Source organism: Elephas maximus, chromosome 2 (assembly GCF_024166365.1).
Source record: "Elephas maximus indicus isolate mEleMax1 chromosome 2, mEleMax1 primary haplotype, whole genome shotgun sequence".
Lineage (NCBI taxonomy): Eukaryota > Metazoa > Chordata > Mammalia > Proboscidea > Elephantidae > Elephas > Elephas maximus.
Window position 1 is genome coordinate 217,488,886 of NC_064820.1, and position 21,446 is coordinate 217,510,331.

The 21,446-nt window shown below is 46.9% G+C and overlaps 1 protein-coding gene across 2 annotated transcripts in view; it reads left to right on the forward strand.

Annotated features, from left to right (window-relative positions):
- Nucleotides 1-21,446, forward strand: part of DOP1B (DOP1 leucine zipper like protein B) — a 149,433-nt gene that overhangs the window by 79,822 nt on the left and 48,165 nt on the right. For both annotated transcript variants that reach the window (XM_049874796.1, XM_049874797.1), the window contains exons 11-19: nucleotides 1,967-2,086; nucleotides 3,241-3,352; nucleotides 4,167-4,358; nucleotides 6,638-7,322; nucleotides 9,189-9,460; nucleotides 15,710-15,862; nucleotides 16,690-16,790; nucleotides 17,496-17,686; nucleotides 19,557-21,186. In XM_049874796.1, the coding sequence (XP_049730753.1) occupies nucleotides 1,967-2,086; nucleotides 3,241-3,352; nucleotides 4,167-4,358; nucleotides 6,638-7,322; nucleotides 9,189-9,460; nucleotides 15,710-15,862; nucleotides 16,690-16,790; nucleotides 17,496-17,686; nucleotides 19,557-21,186 (3,456 nt within the window). The remainder of the gene's footprint in view (nucleotides 1-1,966; nucleotides 2,087-3,240; nucleotides 3,353-4,166; nucleotides 4,359-6,637; nucleotides 7,323-9,188; nucleotides 9,461-15,709; nucleotides 15,863-16,689; nucleotides 16,791-17,495; nucleotides 17,687-19,556; nucleotides 21,187-21,446) is intronic.

The window sequence follows — 21,446 nt, forward strand, 5'->3', positions numbered from 1 at the left end:
ATCTTTTTTCTTTTTCTTTCAAGAAAATTTTATTTTGGTAAAATACATGTAACAAAGTTGCTATTGTAACCATTTTGAAGTGTACAATTCAGTGACATTGGTTACATTTACCTGCTGTGCTATCATCACCACTACTTAACTAATTTTTTTTTCTTTTTTTGGTAAAAACATACACAGCCAAACATACACCACTTCAACAATTTCTTCTATATGTACAATTCAGTGACATTGGTTACTTTCTCCAAGTTATGCCACCTTTCTGGACAATCTTCCAAACTATTTCACCATCATTAACACAAATTCACTGCCCCCACTAAGCTTCTTATCTGTCCTTTCAAATTGCTGTCGTCAGTTTGAACACATATAGAAAATTCTTTAAAAGGGTATGATGCTTAATGCAGACATTCCTTTCTAATTAGGCTAAACAATTATTTGATAGTTTTGGTTCAAGATTTAAAGATTTCATTAGAGTAATATTTTGGGGAGGTGTTATTTGGCCTCAGGGGTTCCAGAAAGTCTGAAATCCATGAAAATTTGAAATTCTGTTCCTCCCCCCTCTCCCCCGCAAAGGGCTGTCTTTAATCTAGAGGAAAAAAGGTACAAATACATAGGGCAAGGGCCAGGAGGGATCCAGACCCAGAGCTTCTCTGTCTGCAGGGTTCTCCTTCCCTCTCTCCAGCCGGGAAGCTCTGCTGAGCCTCCATCTCCCAAGGCCTTTATTGGCCTTACCACACGGCTGTGATAGATGACATCATGCGTCCTGAGGCTTAGCCAGCATCAGCCCGCATCAGCCCCCAGGTGCTTCCTCTTGGTTTGGACAGTCCCAGCACGTTGGCCTCAGACATGGTCCTGTTCCCAGGACCCAGGACCAAAGGCCACATTGTTCACTGCAGAGGGGTTCACACCTCATAGACGCTTGTTAAAATAATCTACACTAATAAATTAATCAGCCCTATGTGGCAGCTCTACTCTGTCCTATAGGGCCGCTATGAGTTGGAATCGACCAGATGGCACACAACAACAAGTTAATCAACATGAATTGCTCTTCCCTCTTGAGTACTGTAAAGAGTTCTAAAAGAAGTTTTATCTAGTTTCTGCCCCAGCCTGAGATGTACAAACAGTATTTATTGACCAACTATGAATATTGTCTAGCCAAAGCAACTGGATCGAGTATACCCTAAGGATGGGTTACAGGGAGAAGGGAAGAGGGAAAGACGGGAGAGGGTTAGTTCAGGAAGTGGAGGCAGGAGTGAGTCTCCAGGAGCATAGTCAAAGGGGAGAAAGGGGAAAACCAAGAAAAGGGTATCTCAAGGACCCTGGGGGTAGAGTTGGGGAGTGAAGACAGCAGGCACATGGGCTTAAAGCATGTAGATGTCTATAAATCTTGTGTTTCATTTTGTTGATGTTTTTAAGATAATACAGCCTGCTGCATGTACTATGTTATTTCACCAGTTGTTGTTGTTGTGTGCCACGGCATCAGTTCCGACTCAGCGAGCATACAGCACAGAGTAGAATTGTCCCGTAGGGCTTCGTAGGCTGTAATCTTTAGGGGATCAGATCTCTAGGTCTTTTCTCCTGTAGAGCTGCTGGTGAGTTCGAACTGTTAGCCTTTCAGTTAGCAGCCAAGTGCTTTAACCATGATGCTACCAGGGCTCCTATTTTACCAATCGAGAATCTCATTACCTACTCTTGGAATGAAACTTGTTTTCTAAACCAGATTCTTTTTATAATAACTTGTAAGCTTACTTCTAAGAGAATACATTAATATAAATACTGTTTATATTGTTTAGGATGGCATTATGCAAGCTCTTTCCTATGTAAGAACAGTAATATCTTTATCAGGGTTTGTTGACCTCTCTAGAAATAAGTTGTAAATGATAAAATGGATTACAGTTTTTCAGATACAGTCTTCTCATAATACAGGCTTTTTCACAGATTTATTTATTTCTATCCCCTTCTTTTACAGTTCAATAAAAGAAAATAAAAATGCCTCCGAGATTGTTAAGACAGTGAATTTGCTGATCACTTCCCTCAGCACAGACTTTCTCTGGGATTATATGATGAGGTGTTTTGAGGATTGCTTTAGGTAAGTATGCAGCTCAGTATTGTGGAACATTTGGGAAGGAATATTTAGGAAGGATGAGAGGGTTTAAAGTCAATGTCTTAGTCTCTTAGTGCTGCTATAACGGAAATACTGTGTATGTAGGTGACTTTAGAGACAAATTCATTTTCTCAAAGTTCAAAACAAAACCAAACCAGTTGCCATCAAGTCAGTTTCAATTTATAGTGACCCCACGTGTGCAGGGTAGAACTGTACTCCATAGGGTTTCAAAGCTGTGACCTTTTGGGAACAGATCACCAGGCCTTTCTTCTGAGGCACCTGTTGTGGGTTTGAATTGCCAGCCTTTTGGTTGGCAGTTCACATCCACCCAAAGGCACTTCAGAAGAGAGGATTGGCAATTTACTTCTGAAAATCAGCCATTAAAAACCCTGTGGAGCACAGTTCTACCCTGATACACATGGGGTCACCACGAGTTGGAATCGACTTGATGGCAACAGGTTTGGTTTTATTTTTTTTAACTTACAGTGAAGAAAATTAACCCAGGTTGAGTTGTATCATGTTAGTGAGATGAATCCAAAGTTACTCCATACTCTGAGAACCAATATGTACTCTTTAACCTACCTATTTATCTAATTGCCTACTTATTTAAAAAGAAATGTTGATTTTCCCCATAAGATAAACAAGCTAACAATAGAATTGATCAGTGGAGTTACAAGTCTCTGTGGAAGCTGAAGAATTCCAACCACCCAAGTGTCAATGGACTCTGGGTGTCACCAGTGGAGGAGTTGCCTTGGGTTGCCCCTTCCCCCCGGGTTGCACAGCTGTGGGGCCTGGTGCGTTCGGCAGTCCAGGATGGTTGGCTTGGAACAGAGCTTTGGTTTGAGGCTCTGGCTGCTGGTCAGATCGACCGGGCGTGGAATCCCACATGGCCATGCGACCACCCTCATCTGAATTCATGAAGTTCAAGTCAGAGGGGACCCTTTCTGGAGATGAGCAGTTCCAAGGGACTATTAACACTTCCTCTCTGTTAACATAATTTTAGTCACCAAAGCTTTGTTACTGGAACTCCAGTTTCATTATGTTTGAAATATGTTACATAACAAAGTTATAACAAATGAACTTAAAACAAAAATTGTTGGAGAAAGTAGTCATCTGTTTTTCTCCCCTGTGTCCCCTAGGCCAGCGAAGACAGAGAAGCAGAGTCACTCTGGAGGGAAAAGCATGAGCACACCGCCCACCGTCTCTGAGCTCTGCACCCTCCTCGTGTTCCTGCTGGACGTTATTCCTTTGGTGAGGCAGCTGTGCCATGAAGAGCCAGCCTGGTGCTTGTTATGATTGTATCTTTATTAATGGTGTAGGCCTCTTTTATAAACTTCAGTTTACCGAAAAGTTGTTGCTAGTTATCGTGGAGTCAGTTCCAACTCACGGCAACCCCATGTGTTACAGAGTAGAACGCTGCTCCGTAGGGTTTTCCTGGCTGTAATCTTAACTGAAGCAGATCGCCCGGCCTTTCTTCCTTGGCACTGGGTGGGTTCGAACCATTCACCTTTAGGTTAGCAGTTGAGCGCAAACCGTTTGTCCCACCTGTACAACGCTATTTTAATGTTTGTATCAGCATTTTTTTTTTTTTTCCATGGGAGATGTCACTGGGTGTAATCTACTTTTATATCTTTTCTATCTTACTTAAAAGGCCCTACAGCTTTTCAGCTAGTTGTAAGTGGACTGAACTGAAGTTAACCCAGATGATGAACTGGGTGTCAGTTACCTAGGAGAGAGGGTAAATATATTTCCTGGCCAAAATTGTGTAGTTAGCTAATTTTTCCTAAGGAAACTAATTCCCTTAAGATAGAGATACATGTGGAAACTTTATTATTTTCTATTAGCAGAGGGTAAAAGCCACTTGAAAGGAGGGGAAGAATGTCCATGGGTTTCTTTGGATTAACAGGAAACATGATGATGTTTTCCTGTTTGGAAATTAGCATGAAACTTGCGTCTGGTCTAAAAAATTGAGTCTTCTAAGATACCACTTTGAGGTGCATTTTTTCTTTTTTCCTGATTATAATCTGAAAGCCTTGTTACCTAAACCCATGTTTTTGTCTTGTAGGAGCTGTACTCTGAGGTGCAAACCCAGTATCTCCCGCAGGTGCTCAGCTGCATGTTGCAACCCTTGTCTGAGAACCTGGAGTCTCTGAGCTTACCCGAGCTCACACAGGCCTTAAAAACCTGCTTTAAAGTGCTCAGCAGAGTCCAGATGCCTCCCTCCTACCTGGACGCGGAGGCAGCCAGCGAGAGCGGGGTACGTGCGCTGAGCTGAGGTGGTTTTCTGCATGAAGAAAAGCGTACACTTTCATAGGAGTCAAAAGTAATTACAGCAGCTAGGATAGGGATAAAGATTAGAAGATATACAGTAATATCTAAAATATTCTTCCGAAGCCCTCAAATGTTGTAAAAGATCTTAACGTCAAAGTTAGCCCCTTTCTCTTCGCCCGCTCCCTCCCAGAGGTCATAACAACAGTTAGTGGTTAGATACATCTAGCTGCCAGACCCTTTTACGTGTGTGCTTGTATGCATGTCATTTTGGTTATTTAACATCTAATTGAATATGACATTTCAGAAAAGGCAAAACTGTAGAGACTGTGAAGTGCCCAGTGGCCGCCAGGGTTCAGGAGGAGGGGAGAGGGATGAGTAGATGGAGCACAGGGCATTTTCAGGGCAGTGAAGCTATTCTCCATGGCACTGTAGTGGTGGACCGACGACATTATGCATTTGTCAAAACCCATACAACTGCACAACACAAAGAGTTGTTGTTGTAAACGATGGGCTTTACTTAGTAATGATGTATCAGTACTGGTTCATCAGTTGTAACAAGTTACCACAGGAATCCAAGATGTTAATAATGCGCAGACAACATGGTGGGGGGGGCATATGGGAACTTGCTATGCTTCCTGTGACTTTTTTCTATAAACCTACAACTATAAAAAACAAAGTCTATTTCAAAAACTAAAGATTTAAAATATATGTATATACACTAAACAAACCCATTGCCACCAAGTCGATTCTGACTCGTAGTGACCCTATAGGACAGAGTTGAACAGCCCTATATATAAGGTTTCCAAGGCTGAAATCTTTATGGAAGCAGAATGCCACATCTTTCTCCCTCAGAGCAGCTGGTGGGCTCGAGCCACCAACCTTTCACTTAGCAGCCAAATGCTTTAACCACTGTGCCTCCAGAGCTCCTATGTGTGTGTGTGTGTGTGTGTGTGTGTGTGTGTGTGTACACGTACATACATACATGTATATAAATTGAAATTATCCACTATTATCTGACTTGCATGGATTTTCGTTTAAACAATACATTTGGGACATCCATCCATATCAATCCACAGAGATTTCTTACTCTTTTAACTTCTGAATAATAGCCCATGGTCTGGATTTACAGTTTCTTCAGCTCTCCCCCCACTGCTATTACTTAGCTTGAGTTCCTCACTGTGGTGAACAGTGCAGTCTTCAGCATCCCTGTACATTTTGTGCCAATGTTTCTGCAGGGTGAATTTCCCGACGTCCATTGCAACCAAAGACATACATGCTCTTTTTAAACATGGGGAGCTGCGGCCATATCGTCCTCCTAAACAACTGTAACTATCATGGTCCCCCAGACTGAGGCCCATCTTTTGGACTTATTTTTACTGTCTGGTTTGTTTAGGGAGCTCAGAATTGTGCCCTTGAAGTCTGCCCACTGTGATGGCAGATATGAAGACAAACGAGATGGTGAGGCACAGGTGGGGGAGGTGGCTGTGGGTGCTGGTTCCTGTTTGGAGGCAAAAGGGCTTCCTAATAGGATTAGAATCTGAGTCTAATTGCTGATTTGCTACCTTGCATTAGAAATTAGTTCCCTTTTTTCTAGCTGTAGGGAAAAAAAAATCCTGAAATAGACTGAAGATACAAAATTTAATCAAACATTCTACAAGCATAAAAAACAATATGCTTCAAAAATGTGTAATACCCTCTGATTCTTCCCTAGAGAGCAGTGTAAATGCTGAAGAGTTTCAAATTTAATGTAACATTTTTTAAGTAACAGCGTAAGAAAAGGGAGAAATAATTCCTTGAAGATTAAAGTGTTATCACTCTGGAAAAGCCACAAAGTTAATATATATGTATATATATGTACACACACACGTATATGTTTTAATAGACATTTTGTTCTCGCTTTCCTCTCTTGTCTTGTTTCCTCCTGTCTTTATTTTACCCTCAGCCAGTATCCTAATTCGTATTTTTAAAAAATTAAACAACTTTTTTGAACCCTGATGGATCTAAGTAAATAATACCAAGTGACTTCCAAAGCCAGCTTCCACAAAGAGCGCGTTGGTCCAGCAACCTATTCTTTGGGCTCTCCCAACCCCTCTCCTTGCCCTCATTTGTGTATCTTAACTTTATTATATACTTTTACCCAGGGGTTATCTTGGTAGAGAGTTATTTTTAGAAACAGAAGACACATGTTCATGGTTTGCCCGATTTAACTGACCTTGAATCCCTTGGACTTAAGAGACGCACTATACAAATTTTCCATTCTTGCAGAGTCCAGTGAAAGGTGACAATGGGGAGGTCGTTTTAGAAACAAAGGCCGTGATTCCGGGCAACGAAAATGCTCCGTTTCCTCCCCTGAAATCTGAAGACAGTGGGATCGGGCTGAGTGCGTCATCACCGGAGCTCTCTGAACACTTGAGGGTCCCCAGGGTCTCCCCAGAAAGAGATGACGTTTGGAAGAAGGGCGGGAGCATGCAGCAGACCTTCCACTGCATCCAAGAGCTCATCGCAAACTTTGCCAGCAAGAACATCTTTGGGGTCACGCTAACTGCATCTGGAGAAGAAGGCAAGTCAGAAGAGCCCGTAGGCAGGAGGGACAAGAGCGGGACACAGGATGCCATCACTGAGGACACCAGCAAGAAGAACTCGTGGGACACCAAGACCATCACTGTGCCACAGTTCAAGCAGATGCTTTCAGACTTGTTCACGGTTCGAGGGTCTCCGTTTAAGATGAAGAGTTTGGCGTCACCGTCATCTTTGCCCAGTAGCCCTGGCCAGAAGAAAGAGGGAGACTGGGATGTTGCCCAGGTGGTCATTGACCTGGGGGGCTCGAAGGAGGACTGCAGGGAGGCCTTTGCCGCTGCCTGCCACCTGCTGCTGGACTGTGCCACCTTCCCCGTCTACCTGTTCGAGGAGGAGATGGAGCAGCTCTGCCAAGCGCTCTTCCAGCCTCCAGGTGAGAGGGCAGCCCTGGGTCAGGCCCGTTTTGGGAATAACAAACGAAATACTGCCAGGTCCCGCATTGTCCCCATGATTGGTTGTGGATCAGACCAATGTGATCCATAAGGTTTTCATTGGCAGATTTTCTGAAGTAGTTTGCCCGGCCTTTCTCCCTGATATTACTTACACGAGTGGTATTTACCAAATTATGTTTCCCAAGAAGGGACTCTTTGCCAAATTCATTTCTTCCCTTATAATTAGTTGTGTACATTTTTAGTTCACATCTCCTAGATTGCAGATTATAAGAGCTGCGTCTGTATTTTTAAATCTTGGGTGACCAGCATGGCCTTCATAGTGCCAGAACGTGAAAGGTGCTTAAAAATAGTCTGTTTCATGATATCTGTTGCTAAAAGTTTGTATAAGGCAGTGAACACTTTAAAGGAAAAAGGGAACGAGGGGAAGGAGGAAAACTAGAAAGACTGATCAGATGGCCAGGCACTTGGGGCAGAGATCTCCTCTCCTGTAGGTATTACTTCCGATTTCACCTGGAGTTTGTCTCTTGGCTCTCATTAGCGGCAGATGACAATACTTGGAAGAACATTTAGAATTGACACATTGAGTATTTTTAGCCTCTAATAAAGCTAATCAAAGGTCAGTGGTGGTTCAGTAGTAGAGTTTTCTCCTTCCATGCAGGAGAACTCGGTTCAGCTCCCAGCCGGTGCAGCTCATGGGCAGCCACCACCCATCTGTCACTGGAGGTTTGCATGTTGCTGTGATGTCGAGCAGGTTTCGTTGGCACTTCCAGACTAAGATGCACTAGGAAAAAGGCCTGGTGTCTTAGTCATCTAGTGCTGCCATAACAGAAATACCACAAGTGGATGGCTTTAACAAAGAGAAATTTATTTTCTCACAGTCTAGTAGGTTCCAAGTCCAAATTCATGGTGTCAGCTCCAGGGTAGGGCTTTCTCTCTCTCTGTTGGCTCTGGAAGAAGGTCTTTGTCCTCAATCTTCCCCCGGTCAAGGAGCTTCTCAGGCGCAGGGACCCCGGGTCCAAAGGATACGCTCTGCTCCTGGTGCTGCTTTCCTGGTGGTATGAGGTGCCCAACTCTCTGCTTGCTTCCCTTTCTTTTTTATCTCTTGATTGATAGAAGATGGTGCAGGCCACACCCCAGGGAAACTCCCTTTACATTGGATCAGGAATGTGACCTGGTAAGGGTGTTACAATCCCACCCTAATGCTCTCAAAATAAAATTACCATCATAAAATGGAGGACAACCACACAATACTGGGAATCATGGCCTAACCAAGTTGACACATATTTTGGGGGGAACACAATTCAATCCCTGACACCTGGTGATCTACTTGCAAAAATCAGGCAATGAAAACCCCCTAGATCACAACGGCCTGATCCACAACTGATCATGGGGATGGCGCAGTACCGGGCAACATTTCATTCCACTGTGCATGGGGTCACTGTGAGTCGGGGGCCAACTCCATGGCAGGTAACGATGACAGCATGCCTCCTACTGCAAAGAGAGCCTCCAAAGAACATTTCAAACTCTTCCCCCAAAATGTGAATTTTAGTGTATTTTTTTTTTAAACATTAAAGCAAACCAGAGAACATTTTAAATAATCTAAAAGCCCTTAGACTGAGATTTGCAATTTTGAATTTTCTGACAAACCTATGAAACCAGCCTGAGTCTTGTTTTATCCTCTGGCCTGAGTGACAGCAGCTCCTCGGTGCCACCACCAAGAGGTAAGCACACTGTTGGCCAGGTGACTACCAGGCCCTGAGGGCACTGTTAAGTCTGAAAACCTGGGAACCTCTCACAGGTGGTCCTGTTGGTTTCATGTGTGATTTCTCTGACGGGCTTCCTTCCAGGAGAGTGCGACTCCAGCTTTCCGTCTTGGCTGAAGTCCCTCATGACCATTGGCTGCTGTGTGACCGACTGCTACCTCCAGAACGTGGCCATCTCCACGCTGCTAGAGGTGATCAACCATTCCCAGTCCCTGGCACTCGTCATCCAAGACAAGATGAAACGCCATAAAAGCTCTGGACACAACCCATTTTTCGGCAAGCTGCAGATGGTTACAGTTCCTCCCATTGCTCCAGGGATATTGAAAGTCATCGCAGAGAAAACAGACTTCTATCAGGTATTTCCCAGGTCTTCCCCAGACCATTTATTGAGAATCGTCCCCAAGGTGGTGGTTGTTGACAGTGATAAGGAACATGGTGGCCCCAGTGGCAACCAGAGAGATTGCTTGAACTGAGACTGCGTTGTCTGTCTCTGTATCCCAGGATCTTAGCCCAATTCTAGCCCTGCAGCGGGTATTCAGTAAATGTTTGTGTTCCGTTTTAGGCTGACCAGACTTCACATGTAAAGATTTTAAAATTATCTAAATAGATGGTAAAAAGAGAGTGTGCCCTAATTTGTTAAGACTGAAAGCTTTGAGGTGATCTAGCCTCAGGAAAGAAAGGATGACTTAGTACTTGTTAGGAGCCCTGGTGGTGCAGTGCTTCACAGCTACGGCTGCTAACCAAAAGGTCAGCAATTCAAATCCACCAGCTATTCCTTGGAAACCCCATGGGGCAGTTCTGCTCTGTCCTGCCGGGTTGCTGTGAGTTGGAATCGACTCGTTGGGGCAACAGGTTATGCATTTATGGATGCCATAGTAGCACAGTGGTTAAGAGCTTGACTGCTGACCAAAAGGTCGGCAGTTCAAAGCCACCAGCTGCTCCTCAGAAACCTTATGAGACAATTCTACTCTGTCTCACAGGGTTGTTGTGAGTCAGAATCAACTTGATGGCAAAGGGTTTGGTTTTTTCTGGTTTAGTACTTGTCAGATTTAAGAAAGATTATTTGTGGAGATGCTGAGCAGGTGTTGTCCGTCTTTCCTTGGGGACGAAGTAAGAATACAAACCCATTGCCATCGAATGAATTCCAACTCACAGCAACCCTATAGGATAGAGTAGAACTGCTCCATGGGGTTTCCAAGGAGTGACTGGTGGATTCGAACTGCTGACCTTTTAGTTAACAGGCAAATGCTTAGCCAGTGGACCACCAGTAAGAAAACAGTTTGAAATTATATATTGTAAGATTCATTTGATCGCAAGAAGCTGAAAGCTATTCCAGCTAGCTCACGATAAGATTGAAGTTCACAATGAAGATGGAGAGAAAACCAAACCAAACTTGTTGCTGTCAAGTCACCCCTGACTCATGGCAACCCCATGTGTGCAGAGTAGAACTGCTGCATAGGGTTTTCTTGGCTGCGATCTTTATGGCAGCAGATTGCCAGGCCTTTCTTCCCCACCACTGCCAGGTGAACCGAGCTCATGCAAATCAAAGGGCAGGAGTGGAATGCAGCTGGTACTCCTGGTGCCTAGACTGGGAAGCTCTTAGACCCTGGGGCTTCCCTCTCTGCCAGGGCACTGATGCGGCAGGCACATCTGCTCACTGCCAACCAGGGTTCACTCACTTTTGATTGCCAGCTTGGCCTGAAGTCTGCCTTATGACCTTCAAGCATGGTTCCCATAACTGATGACTCTTATATCTCTTAGCCTGTCAGTGAGGCACTCTCGGGTCAGGTGTCTTCTGCTTGTCCAGTCTGCTGTATGGGTTTTGAGGGGGCAGGAGATCATGTGATATAGATAGGAACATGCCCACTCAGAGGGGCTGTGAATGGAATGAATTTCCCCTGCATGGGGTAGGGCAGCAGGTACCCTGAAAAGTCTGAGACACTAAGGGATTTTATTAGACATTTTAAAATTGTGCGTGTGAATGAAATATAGTTGTTGTTTGCTTGTCTATTTGTTTAATGACTTGACTGGATGATGTCCGTGCAGTGTGTTTGCCCTGTGAAGCTGTCAGTGGGCTCCTTGGGGAGTGCAGCCTTCAGCGGGCACTGCCATCCTGGGCTGACAAGGTTTTGGCAGGGCTGTCTTTGTCTCTTTCCCTGATCTCTCTGTCAAGCTCTACTAATTGCTGGCTGATCACTCTACTGTGAGGCACAAATCACTCCACACTCTCATCCAATTAACTTCAGACCCCTTTGCAACAGGTAATTTTTGAGGCCAGTCCTTGAGATTCATTCTGAACCAGAGGGACTCTTCTTGACTTTCTGCTAGTTCTTGCTGGTAAACTAGCTAGCCCAAGGCTTAGCTTGTTGCTCTCAGGCCTCCTCATAATGGCTTACCACCCAGATCGCCGTTGTTTTCCAGAGTGGTTTTAGGCTTGAACTTCCCCGTGCTCCCTTCCAGATGAAGTCATTTCCCCTGGGGAGAGCTACAGAGCTCTCTGTTCTATGGCCTGCCCTTCCCCTGGGCAAAATCTCTGAGCCCCTGCTCTGGAGCTAGGGAGCGCAACAGGGGTCCACTTCTCTTGGAGTGAGATCCTTCAAGGTGCTGGATGGGGGCCATAACCTCTGGTCTCTGGGCCCGCAAGGGACGTTCCAAAAAAAAAAAACCTGTTGCCGCTGAGTCAATTCTGACTCATAGGGACATTGGGGCCCCAGTGTTCTGGGGTGGAGCCTCTGCCTAAGAATGGGTGGAGCATGGGAGCCCTCTTGACCACACTCACCAAGAATTTAACTTCTGCAAAACAGGGCAGAATGGGCAGGGAATGAGAAATGCTGGGGTCTGTCCCTCGTGGGGTGATACGTAAGCCCTGACTTGGAGCAACAGGAAGTCCATCTTCTTGGTTATGCCCATCTGGGGTGGAGTTTCCATCAAGCTGAGTTGGAGATGGTGTCAGCTGAGTTGGAGGTGGCGAAGGGAGCAGGTCGTGGGTCAGGTGCTGCAGACTCCCTGTTCTTAACAAAATTTAGGCAGTTTTCCTGAATCAGTGTGTCTCCATCTGCTCTATGCCATGGGAACAGTTTCCAGAGACTTTAAATGGTTTGGTTTTTAAATGATTTGCATCAGTTGTGGGTGTTTTGAGGGCAGAGGGTCTGCAGAGGTCCTCACACTCACTCCGGCTTGCTATGACCCTTGTGCAGTGGAGCTGTCAGAAGCCACGTGGACTCACACTGCTCTCAGCTTTCCCCCAAGCCCCCTCCCTCGCCCCCACCACGGTTGGCTCAGAGGGTAGACCTTGAATCTATAGACCTTGAAGCCAGGAAGAGCTCCACTATAGGCAGTGATGATTGGGCAAGGCTTTCCTTGGTCTCCTGTGGATCAGAAAGTTTAGTGTAATTGCATTATAGGCACAGGAGGGAAAAGAGAGGAAAGAATTTAGTGCGTGAATCTTTGGAAAAGATTATTGTCATTGTCATTAGCTGCTGTCAGATTGATTCCAATTCATGGCGACCCCACGTGTGCAGAGTAGAACTGTGCCCCTTAGGGTTTTCAAGGCTTTTGGAGGCAGATCACCAGGCCTGTCTTCCAAGACACCTCAGGGTGGGTTTGAACCACCAACCGTTCGGCTAGTAGTTAAAGACTTAACTATTTGTGCCATCCAGGGGCTCCTTAAAAGAATATTAAAGGAATAAAAATAACCATTGACTGCCTTCTCCTTGTTTTGGTGATGTGGGATAGACTTTCCAAGCTCTTTCTGAAGCCTTGATTTTTATTTTCATTCAGATTTCATAAACACGAGGTATCTCCTCCTTGCCTGGTCGTGAAGTGTACTTCTATGTGTTATACAATTCTCAAGCCCTGGGGGCAGCATGGCTGTGCTTGTCCAGGTTGCAGATGTGGAAGCCAGAAAGGCGAAGCTGCCGGCCCAGATAGCCAGGGTGTGGCCCAGTGCAGGGCTAGTTCCTGATCTCCACCTGGGCAACTGGCCTTTTCTTGCGTGCCAGTGTTCCTGCTGCCCGAAGTGCAGAAGAGAACTGTGGTCGTGTGACTAGTTGCTGTGAAGTTGGCTCCAATACACGACAACCCCATGTATAACAAAACGAAATGTTGCCCTGTCCTGCATCATCTTTTTTTTTTATTATTATCATTGTGTATTAGGTGAAAGTTTACAGAGCAAATTAGATTCTCATTGGATAGTTTGTACATAAAGTGTTTCATGGCCTCGGCTTCCTTCCCCACAATGTGTTGGCACTCTTCTCATTTCCACCCTAGGTTCCCCATTCTGCATCATCTTCATGACTGTTGGTAGTCACACAGTGTTCTGTTGTGACCCATAGGGTTTTCACTGACTGATTTTCAGAATTAGATCTCCAGGCCTTTCTTCCCACTCTGTGCAGAGAAGACAATGTTGTTCTATAGGAAAAAAATGGACGAGAAAAAGAAGATATTTGATCTAGAATGTGCCTAAAATGTTATAACGTGAGACTTAAGTGTCTTCTGTAGCATGGAAGAAGCCCCCAGATACTTCTCCCTGGAAGTGGGGACCAACTTCCTTCTGTGCCTCACCTTCTTGGGCCTGCTGTGACCCCCTGGGACTTAGAGAGGGGCTGCCACAGGTCAAAGATCCCAGAAGCTTAAAGGAATAAAGTCAGACTGGAGAGATGAAGGATGAGATCAGGGGTACAATTTGTGTGCTGAAAGTGAAGCAAGCATCTGCTGTTACATTGCCACATTAACAAATGTTAGAGATTGAATTGTGTCCCCCAAAAATGTGTGTCAACTTGGCTAGGCCATGATTCTCAGTATTGTGTGATTGTCCACTATTTTGTCATCTGATGTGATTTTCCTATGTGTTGTAAATCCTACTTCTCTGAGGTTAGTGAGACAGGATTAGAAGCAGTTATGTTAATGAGGCAGGACTCGATCTACAGGATTAGGTTGTGTCTTGAATCAATCTCTTTTGAGATATAAAAGAAACGACAGAGAGGAGAAGGACCTCATACCACCAAAAAAAAAAAAAAAAGAGCTGGGAAGGTGCCCCTCCTCAGACCCAGGGCCCCTGCACTCAGAAGCTCCTAGATCAGGGAAAGATTGATGACAAGGACCTTCCTCCAGAGTCGACAGAGAGAGAAAGCCTTCCCCTGGAGCTAGTGCCCTGAATTCCAACTTGTAGCCTACTAGGCTGTGAGAGAATAAATTTCTGTTTGTTAAAGCTGCCCACTTGTAGTATTTCTATTATGGCAGCACTAGATAAGTAAGATCACGAGACAACCAGTGTGAGCAAACCAAACCGGTTGTTGTCTGTTTGACTCTGACTCATGGCGACCCCATGTGTGTCGTAGTAGAACTGTGCTTCGTGGGGTTTTCAATGTCTGATTTTTCAGAAGTAGATCGCCAGGCCTTTCTTCCAAGGCACCTATGGGTGGACTCGAACCTCCAACCTTTCAGTTTGCAGCTGAGCGTGCTAACTGTTGGCGCCACCCAGGGTGAGGGAATCAAGTACATGATGTTTAGCTCAGGACTGGGTGCTCCTTGGGACCATTGCAAACCTGCTGGACCTCCTAGTGGGTGTATCTCTGGAACCCCAGTGCTGGCACAGAGTGAGACTTGGCACTAGCACATTGAAGGATGCTTCAACCACCAGATTCTGGCTTCTAATTGATGCCCTTTCTGAAAGTGACACTAAGGCCTGGGCCAGGGCCTCAGTGCTCTTAACTGGTCAGTAACCTCCAGGCTTAAACCTGTGAAGCTGGCTGTTGTCTACAATGGGCAGATGCATAGAGGCAAGAGGGTATTAGTGGTTACTGCAGCTGGAGGAAGACAAGTAGGGAATTATGCTTAACAGGGTATAGAGCTTCTATTTGGGGTAATGAAAAAGTTTTGGAAATAGTGGCGATGGTTGTACAACAAGGTGAATAAAATTAATGCCTCTGAATTGTATGTTTAAAAATGGTTAAAATGGGCAACCAAATTGTCCATCAACAGGTAAATGGATAAACCAGTTGCCATGATGGTATACAATAGAATACTAATAAGCAATAAAAATGAACTAACCACAGCTACACTCAACAACATGACTGAATCTCAAACATGATGTAGAGCAAAAGAAGCCAGATGCAGATGGTTATACACTGTGTAGTCAATTTACGTAAAGGTCAGGACAGTTACAACTGGTCTGTGATGATAGAAATCCCATCAGTTGTCTGATGTATACAGAGAGAGTAGAACTGACTGCAAAGGGAGCTTTCTCTGGTTCTCGTTCTCAGCTGGGGTGTTGATTACATGGGTATATACAGTTGTCAAAACTCATCAAAATATAGAACTAATACAATTGAACAGGAGGAAAAAATGGTGAAAATGGAAACTTTTTTGTTACGTATTTTGACACAATGAAATTTTTAAAAACAAACACAGTTGCCTGTTGCTAGGATGAGTCCTGGCGGGTTTTGGCTTGGCTTATTTTGGTGGTCCTCGTTACACTGGGGACCCTCATAAACCAAGTACAGGCAAAGCCCGTGCACTGGGGCTGGGGCCAGACCAATGTGAGCAGGACGTGTCGGCCGTGCCCGGGCTGACCTGCTCTCCCATCTGCCTCTTCCTTGCCCCAGAGGGTGGCCCGTGTGCTTTGGGATCAGCTGACTAAGGACACCCGGGAGCACCATGTCACCTGCGTAGAGCTGTTCTACCGGCTGCACTGCCTGGCTCCGACGGCCAACGTCTGTGAGGACATTATCTGCCATGCCCTCCTGGACCCTGACAAGGTGAGTGGTAGCAACCTGGCAACCCCCTCCTGCAGTGGCCCTGTGCTGGGCCAGTCAGTGGCTTTCCATGCCAGGGCTGACTCTGGACGTCCTTTTGGGGCTCAGTGGGCATCCTGATTAGCAACGGAGGCGCTGCAGAATTTCACCACTGACAGGCCTCTGGAAGCTTGAGTCATCTCCTCTAGAGCCTGAAACGTGAGGTTTATGTTCATGTTAAGGCTCACGGAGAAACCTGCCCCAGCCCCATGCTGTTCCAGGGCCTGGTGAGTACCTTCAGGGTTTATTGAGCCATTGGCAAAACAGCAAACGGTTTACACGTTGGACTGTTAACTGACATGGTGGAGGTCCAAGACACCACAGAAGAAAGGCCTGGCAATCTACTTCCAAAAGATTGAGAACCTATACAGCACAGTTCTACTCTGATGCACACGAGTCACCATGAGTTGCAATTGATTTCAGCCAGGTTCTCTTTTGCAGTCAAGTGTGTGTCCTGCTCTTGGAGACTCTGGGACTGGCCCTTCTGAGGGCATGAGAACGCTGTGCTCTGTGTGCCTTCCTTAGACCGCAGGGTGCAGGGTGACCCTGAGTCTGGTGTGCGCTTCACTCACAGCGCATCTTGTTAACGTGAGGACGAAAAGGCAGAAGCTGCAGATTTTCCTCTTCCTCCTGGCCAAGTGAGATGCCTTCTATAAATGAAAATACAGCATCTCTGCTATGACTTCTGTTGAGACCCTCTGTTAGTTATTTAAATAGGGTTCATTATGACTTAAAAACAGCTGTTCAGTTACTAAAGCAGGGTCCTCACTCTCATTTATTTCCGGATCAAGGGGACACGGTTGGAAGCGCTCTTTAGATTTTCCGTGATATGGCACCTGACGAGAGAGATCCAAGGCAGCCGGGTCACCTCTCACAATCGCTCCTTTGATAGGTGAGGAGTCTTCGTCATAATTTATCCTCGGTGTGAAAGAAACTTCGCAGGGGCTGCGGGTCAGCATGTTGGGCTGGGGCTGAGAAGAGAGGTGTGTAATTGAGGTCATGACCCGCTTTCTTGGTGCACACTATGAAGCCTGAAACGTGTGACCACACGTTAGAGATTTTCTTAATTTGGCAGGGGAGGGAGGAAGCCAGGCCCACATCAAAATACAAAATGTCCTTCCATCCTTCCACGAGGGATCTTCGTGAGGAGTTGGAATGTTCTAGACCTTGACTGGAGTGGTGTGACTCTGAGAATAGACACTTTTCAGGCCACCGACTTTCCACTTAGGATGTGTGAATTGCATTGCAGATACTCTTCTCCAGGTTGTTTTTAAAAAGCGCCCTGCCTAGTCTCTGGAACCCCAGGTGTGGGGCCAGACATGCAGTGTTAGAGAGAGATGCACAGCTGGTTCTGAGGCCTGGGCCCCACCCCCCAAGCCAGACTTAACCAGTCTGGGGTGTGGCCTGGTCATCGAGATCTTAGAGCTCCCTGGTGATTCAAATGTGAAACCAAGGTTGGCCCCGCTTTGGGGAGAGCTCCCGGAGGGCCATCCACCTCGTCTGACCCCGCATGTCTGCTGTCTGCCCATACCTGGCACAGGGGGCAGCTGAGTGTCTGAGCTGATGGGGTACGTGGCTATGCGGTTCCCACCTACAGGTCCTTGTTCGTTGTGCTGGACAGCCTGGCCTGCTCAGATGGCGCCATTGGTGCCGCGGCCCAGGGCTGGCTGGTGCGGGCACTCTCCCTCGGGGACGTGGCGCGCATCCTCGAGCCTGTGCTCCTGCTGCTGCTCCAGCCCAAGACCCAGAGGACCTCTATCCACTGCCTCAAGCAGGAGAACTCGCCAGGTGAGCACTTGGGCAGGGCTGTGGGGCTGGGGCCCATCCCCGAGGGCTCCCTGGTGCAGGGAAGGGGAAAATGTTGAACTCGGTAGACCTCAGAAACCTCAGATTCTCTGGACCTCAGCTGCCCTGTGGTTACAGTTAGGAGACTTACACCGGCTCATGGTTCTGCTAGAGTCAAACGGCGTGAAAGCACAGCCGGTTCTTGTTATTTGTGATAGTCATGTTCTATACAAGGTACTGGTAGTCAGTGGTAGAATGTCCATCTTCCATGCGGGAGGCCCAGATTCAGTTCCCAGCCAGTACACCTCATGTGCAGCCACCACCTATCTGTTAGCGGAGGCTTGCAGGTTGCTATGATGCTGAACGGGATTCAGAGGAGCTTTAGCCTAAGACGGACTAGAAAGAAAGGCCTGGTGATCCACTTCTTATGGCACCACCTTGCTGCTTCCTCTAATTGATGTTTTCCATTGACCCCAGGAATGGTCTGCTACTTCCTAGGAAGAGAGAACGTCTTTTTTTCTGTTTCCTTTCCCTGAAAGAAACTAGAAATGGACTGCTTGCCCCTGAAACTCTGTAGAAATCTGTTTTTAAAAACTCCTGTGCACTTCAGGCAGCTCGTCTGTTTCTAATATCTTATTCTTCCTCCTTCCTGATCTGGCTTAATGTTCACGGAATAGATTTGTTGAAAGTTGCATGTTAAAAATGTATGGCAGTGCCAAAGACCTCTGGCTTTCACTTCCTTTTAAAGACATCTGAATATTTAGAAGTCTTGTGTATTTTCTGGTTACAGAAGTACTAACGTGCTTATTTTTTTTTAAAAAGTTGAAACGAGGAAGTAAAAACCGTAAGTGAATGTCCCTTGTGATGCCAGCTGATAGAGCTAGTTACTGTTAATGGTTTGGCAGATATTCTTCCAGACGTCTTCTGCATATATAGCTGCATGTTCTACATGCTGTCATTTGCCACGGAGTCGGCCCCCAACTGATGGCGACCTCTTGCACAACAACGGCCCGGTCCTGTGCCATCCCCATGATGGGTTGCAGATCATAGTGTTGTGACCATAGGGTTTTCACTGGCTGATTTTCAGAAGTAGATCACCCGGCCTTTCTTCCTAGTCTGTCTTAGTCTGGAAGCTCCTATGAAACCTGTTCAACATCATAGCAACATGCAAGCCTCCACTGACAGATGGGTGGTGGCTACGCATGAGGTGCTTTGGTCGGGAATTGAACCCTGGTCTTCCGCGTGGAAGGTGAGAATTCTGCTACTGTGCCATCACTGCCTTTATATTAATCTCTCTTAAATCAGCTTGTTCTTTGCACACTGTTCTACAGCTTGATTTCTGTTTCTGTTTTTATTTTTCTTCATATGGTATATCCTGCACAGCTCCGTATCAGTACATACAGATGTATCATTGCCTGCAGGAACTGTGATTTTCTCAGTCAGCCTCTTACTGTGGGTATTTCCTTTGCCTTCCAGTTTGTCTTTATACACAATGTTTCAATGAATACTCTTATCCTTATTATATAACCTTGAAGCCCCTCTGCTGGTATTTCTGGAGGATAAATTTCTTAAAAGGGAACCCCCTAGCCAAAATAATATTTTTCAAATTGCCTCCCTGAAAGGTTGTGATATTTATATTTCTTATGACAATGTAACTAAATCAACTAATTTCTTCACCATTTTAAAAGATCTGTGCACTTTGCTCACCTTCCTTCTGTTTACAATGTAATCTCGACTACAGTGCCATAGTTTCATGTGGAAATTTTATTTTTAAAATTGACCTTTGTCTCTGGCTCCAAGACAAAGCTCACTCTATAAAGTTTATCACCGCTAACCCTTCACTTCTGAAGTTCTCGATCACTTTAATTTTCAGAAGACTTGCATCGTTGGTTCAGCAGGAAGAAAGCCCCCTTCAGGGAGGCGTGCGGGGCGCCTGAACTTCCGGAAGGCGGCTCAGAGGAAAACCTGCCTCTGAATCAATTCACCACTGTGGACCGCGAAGCCATCTGGGCTGAAGTGGAGAAGGAGCCAGAGAAGTGCCCGCCCCACAGCGAGCTGAGGGAGGAAGACCTCCCCTACTATGTGGGCCTGCCGGACGGGCTGGTGCACGGGGCCCCCGAGAGCAGCGAGCATACTGAGTCCGCAGACACGACCTCCGGGCACACAGACAGCGAGAACACATCCTCCTTCTCATCCCCATCCCGTGACCCACGGGAACTGAGCAGCGAGGAGAACTGCTGCACCCCCATCCCTGCAGTCGGCAGGGCCTACATCAAGCGCCCAGCCCTACTGGCTGCCTTCCAGTCAGAAAGCTTCAAGTCCAATGCCAAGTTAAGCCTGGCGCGCGTGGACTCAGACAAGACCCAGGCCTCAGAGTCGCTGTCCAGTGATGAGGAGGCTGACCTGGAGCTTCAGGCTCTCACCACGTCCCGGCTGCTTAAGCAGCAGCGGAAGCGGCAAGAAACCCTTGAGGCCTTGTTCAAGCACATTCTGCTCTACCTGCAACCCTATGACTCCCGGCGGGTCCTCTATGCCTTCTCGGTGCTGGAGGCTGTGCTCAAGACCAACCCCAAGGAGTTCATTGAGGCTGTGTCCAGGACCAGCATGGACACCAGCTCCACCGCGCACCTGAACCTCATCTCCAACCTCCTTGCGCGCCACCAGGAGGCCCTCGTGGGCCAGAGTTTCTACGGGAAGCTGCAGACCCAGTCCCCCAACATGTGCCCTCACTCCCTGCTGATCGAGCTTCTCACCTACCTGTGCCTCAGCTTCCTGCGCTCCTACTACCCTTGCTACCTGAAGGTCTCCCACCGGGACATCCTGGGCAACCGGGACGTACAGGTCAAAAGCGTCGAGGTTCTCATCAGAGTGATGACGCAGCTGGTCTCCATGGCCAAGTCTGCAGAAGGGAAGAACGTGGAGTTCATCCACAGCTTGCTGCAGAGGTGCAAGGTACAGGAGTTTGTCCTGCTCTCTCTGTCCGCCTCCATGTACACGAGTCAGAAGCGCTATGGCCTGGCCACCTCCGAGCGCAGCAGGGCACTGCAGGAGGACAGCCTCTTTGAGGAGAGCCTCATCAACTTGGGCCAGGACCAGATCTGGAGCGAGCACCCGCTGCAGATCGAGCTACTGAAACTCCTGCAGGTGCTGATCCTCTTGGAGCACCACCTGGGCCAGGCTCAAGAGGAGGCCGAGAGCCAGCCCGAGCTGTCCCGCGAGTGGCAGCAGGCCCTCAGCTTCCAGCAGGCCATCAGCGCCCTGCAGTACATGCAGCCACATCCCCTTACCTCCCAGGGCCTGCTGGTCTCGGCTGTGGTGCGTGGCCTGCAGCCCACCTACGGCTACGGCATGCACCCGGCCTGGGTCAGCTTGGTCACGCACTCTCTGCCGTACTTTGGGAGGTCCCTGGGATGGACGGTGGCACCCTTCATGGTACAGATTTGCAAGAACTTGGATGAGCTGGTCAAGCAGTATGAAAGTGAATCTGTGAAGCTCTCCATCAGGTACACCGTCCCCTTTGCTGTGGTTGTTAGTTGACATTGAGTAGATTACTACTCATGGCGACCCCATGTGTCACAGGGTAGAGCTGCCCCGTAGGGTTCTCTTAGCTGTAGTCTTTACAGAAGCAGATCACCATGCCTTTCTTCTGTGGCACCACTGAGCGTGTTCAAACCGCCCACCTTCCGGTTACCAGTCAAGCACAAACGGGGCCACCCAGGGACCTACGCGACGCGTTTGGTGCATCATTGTTTTTAATTACAGC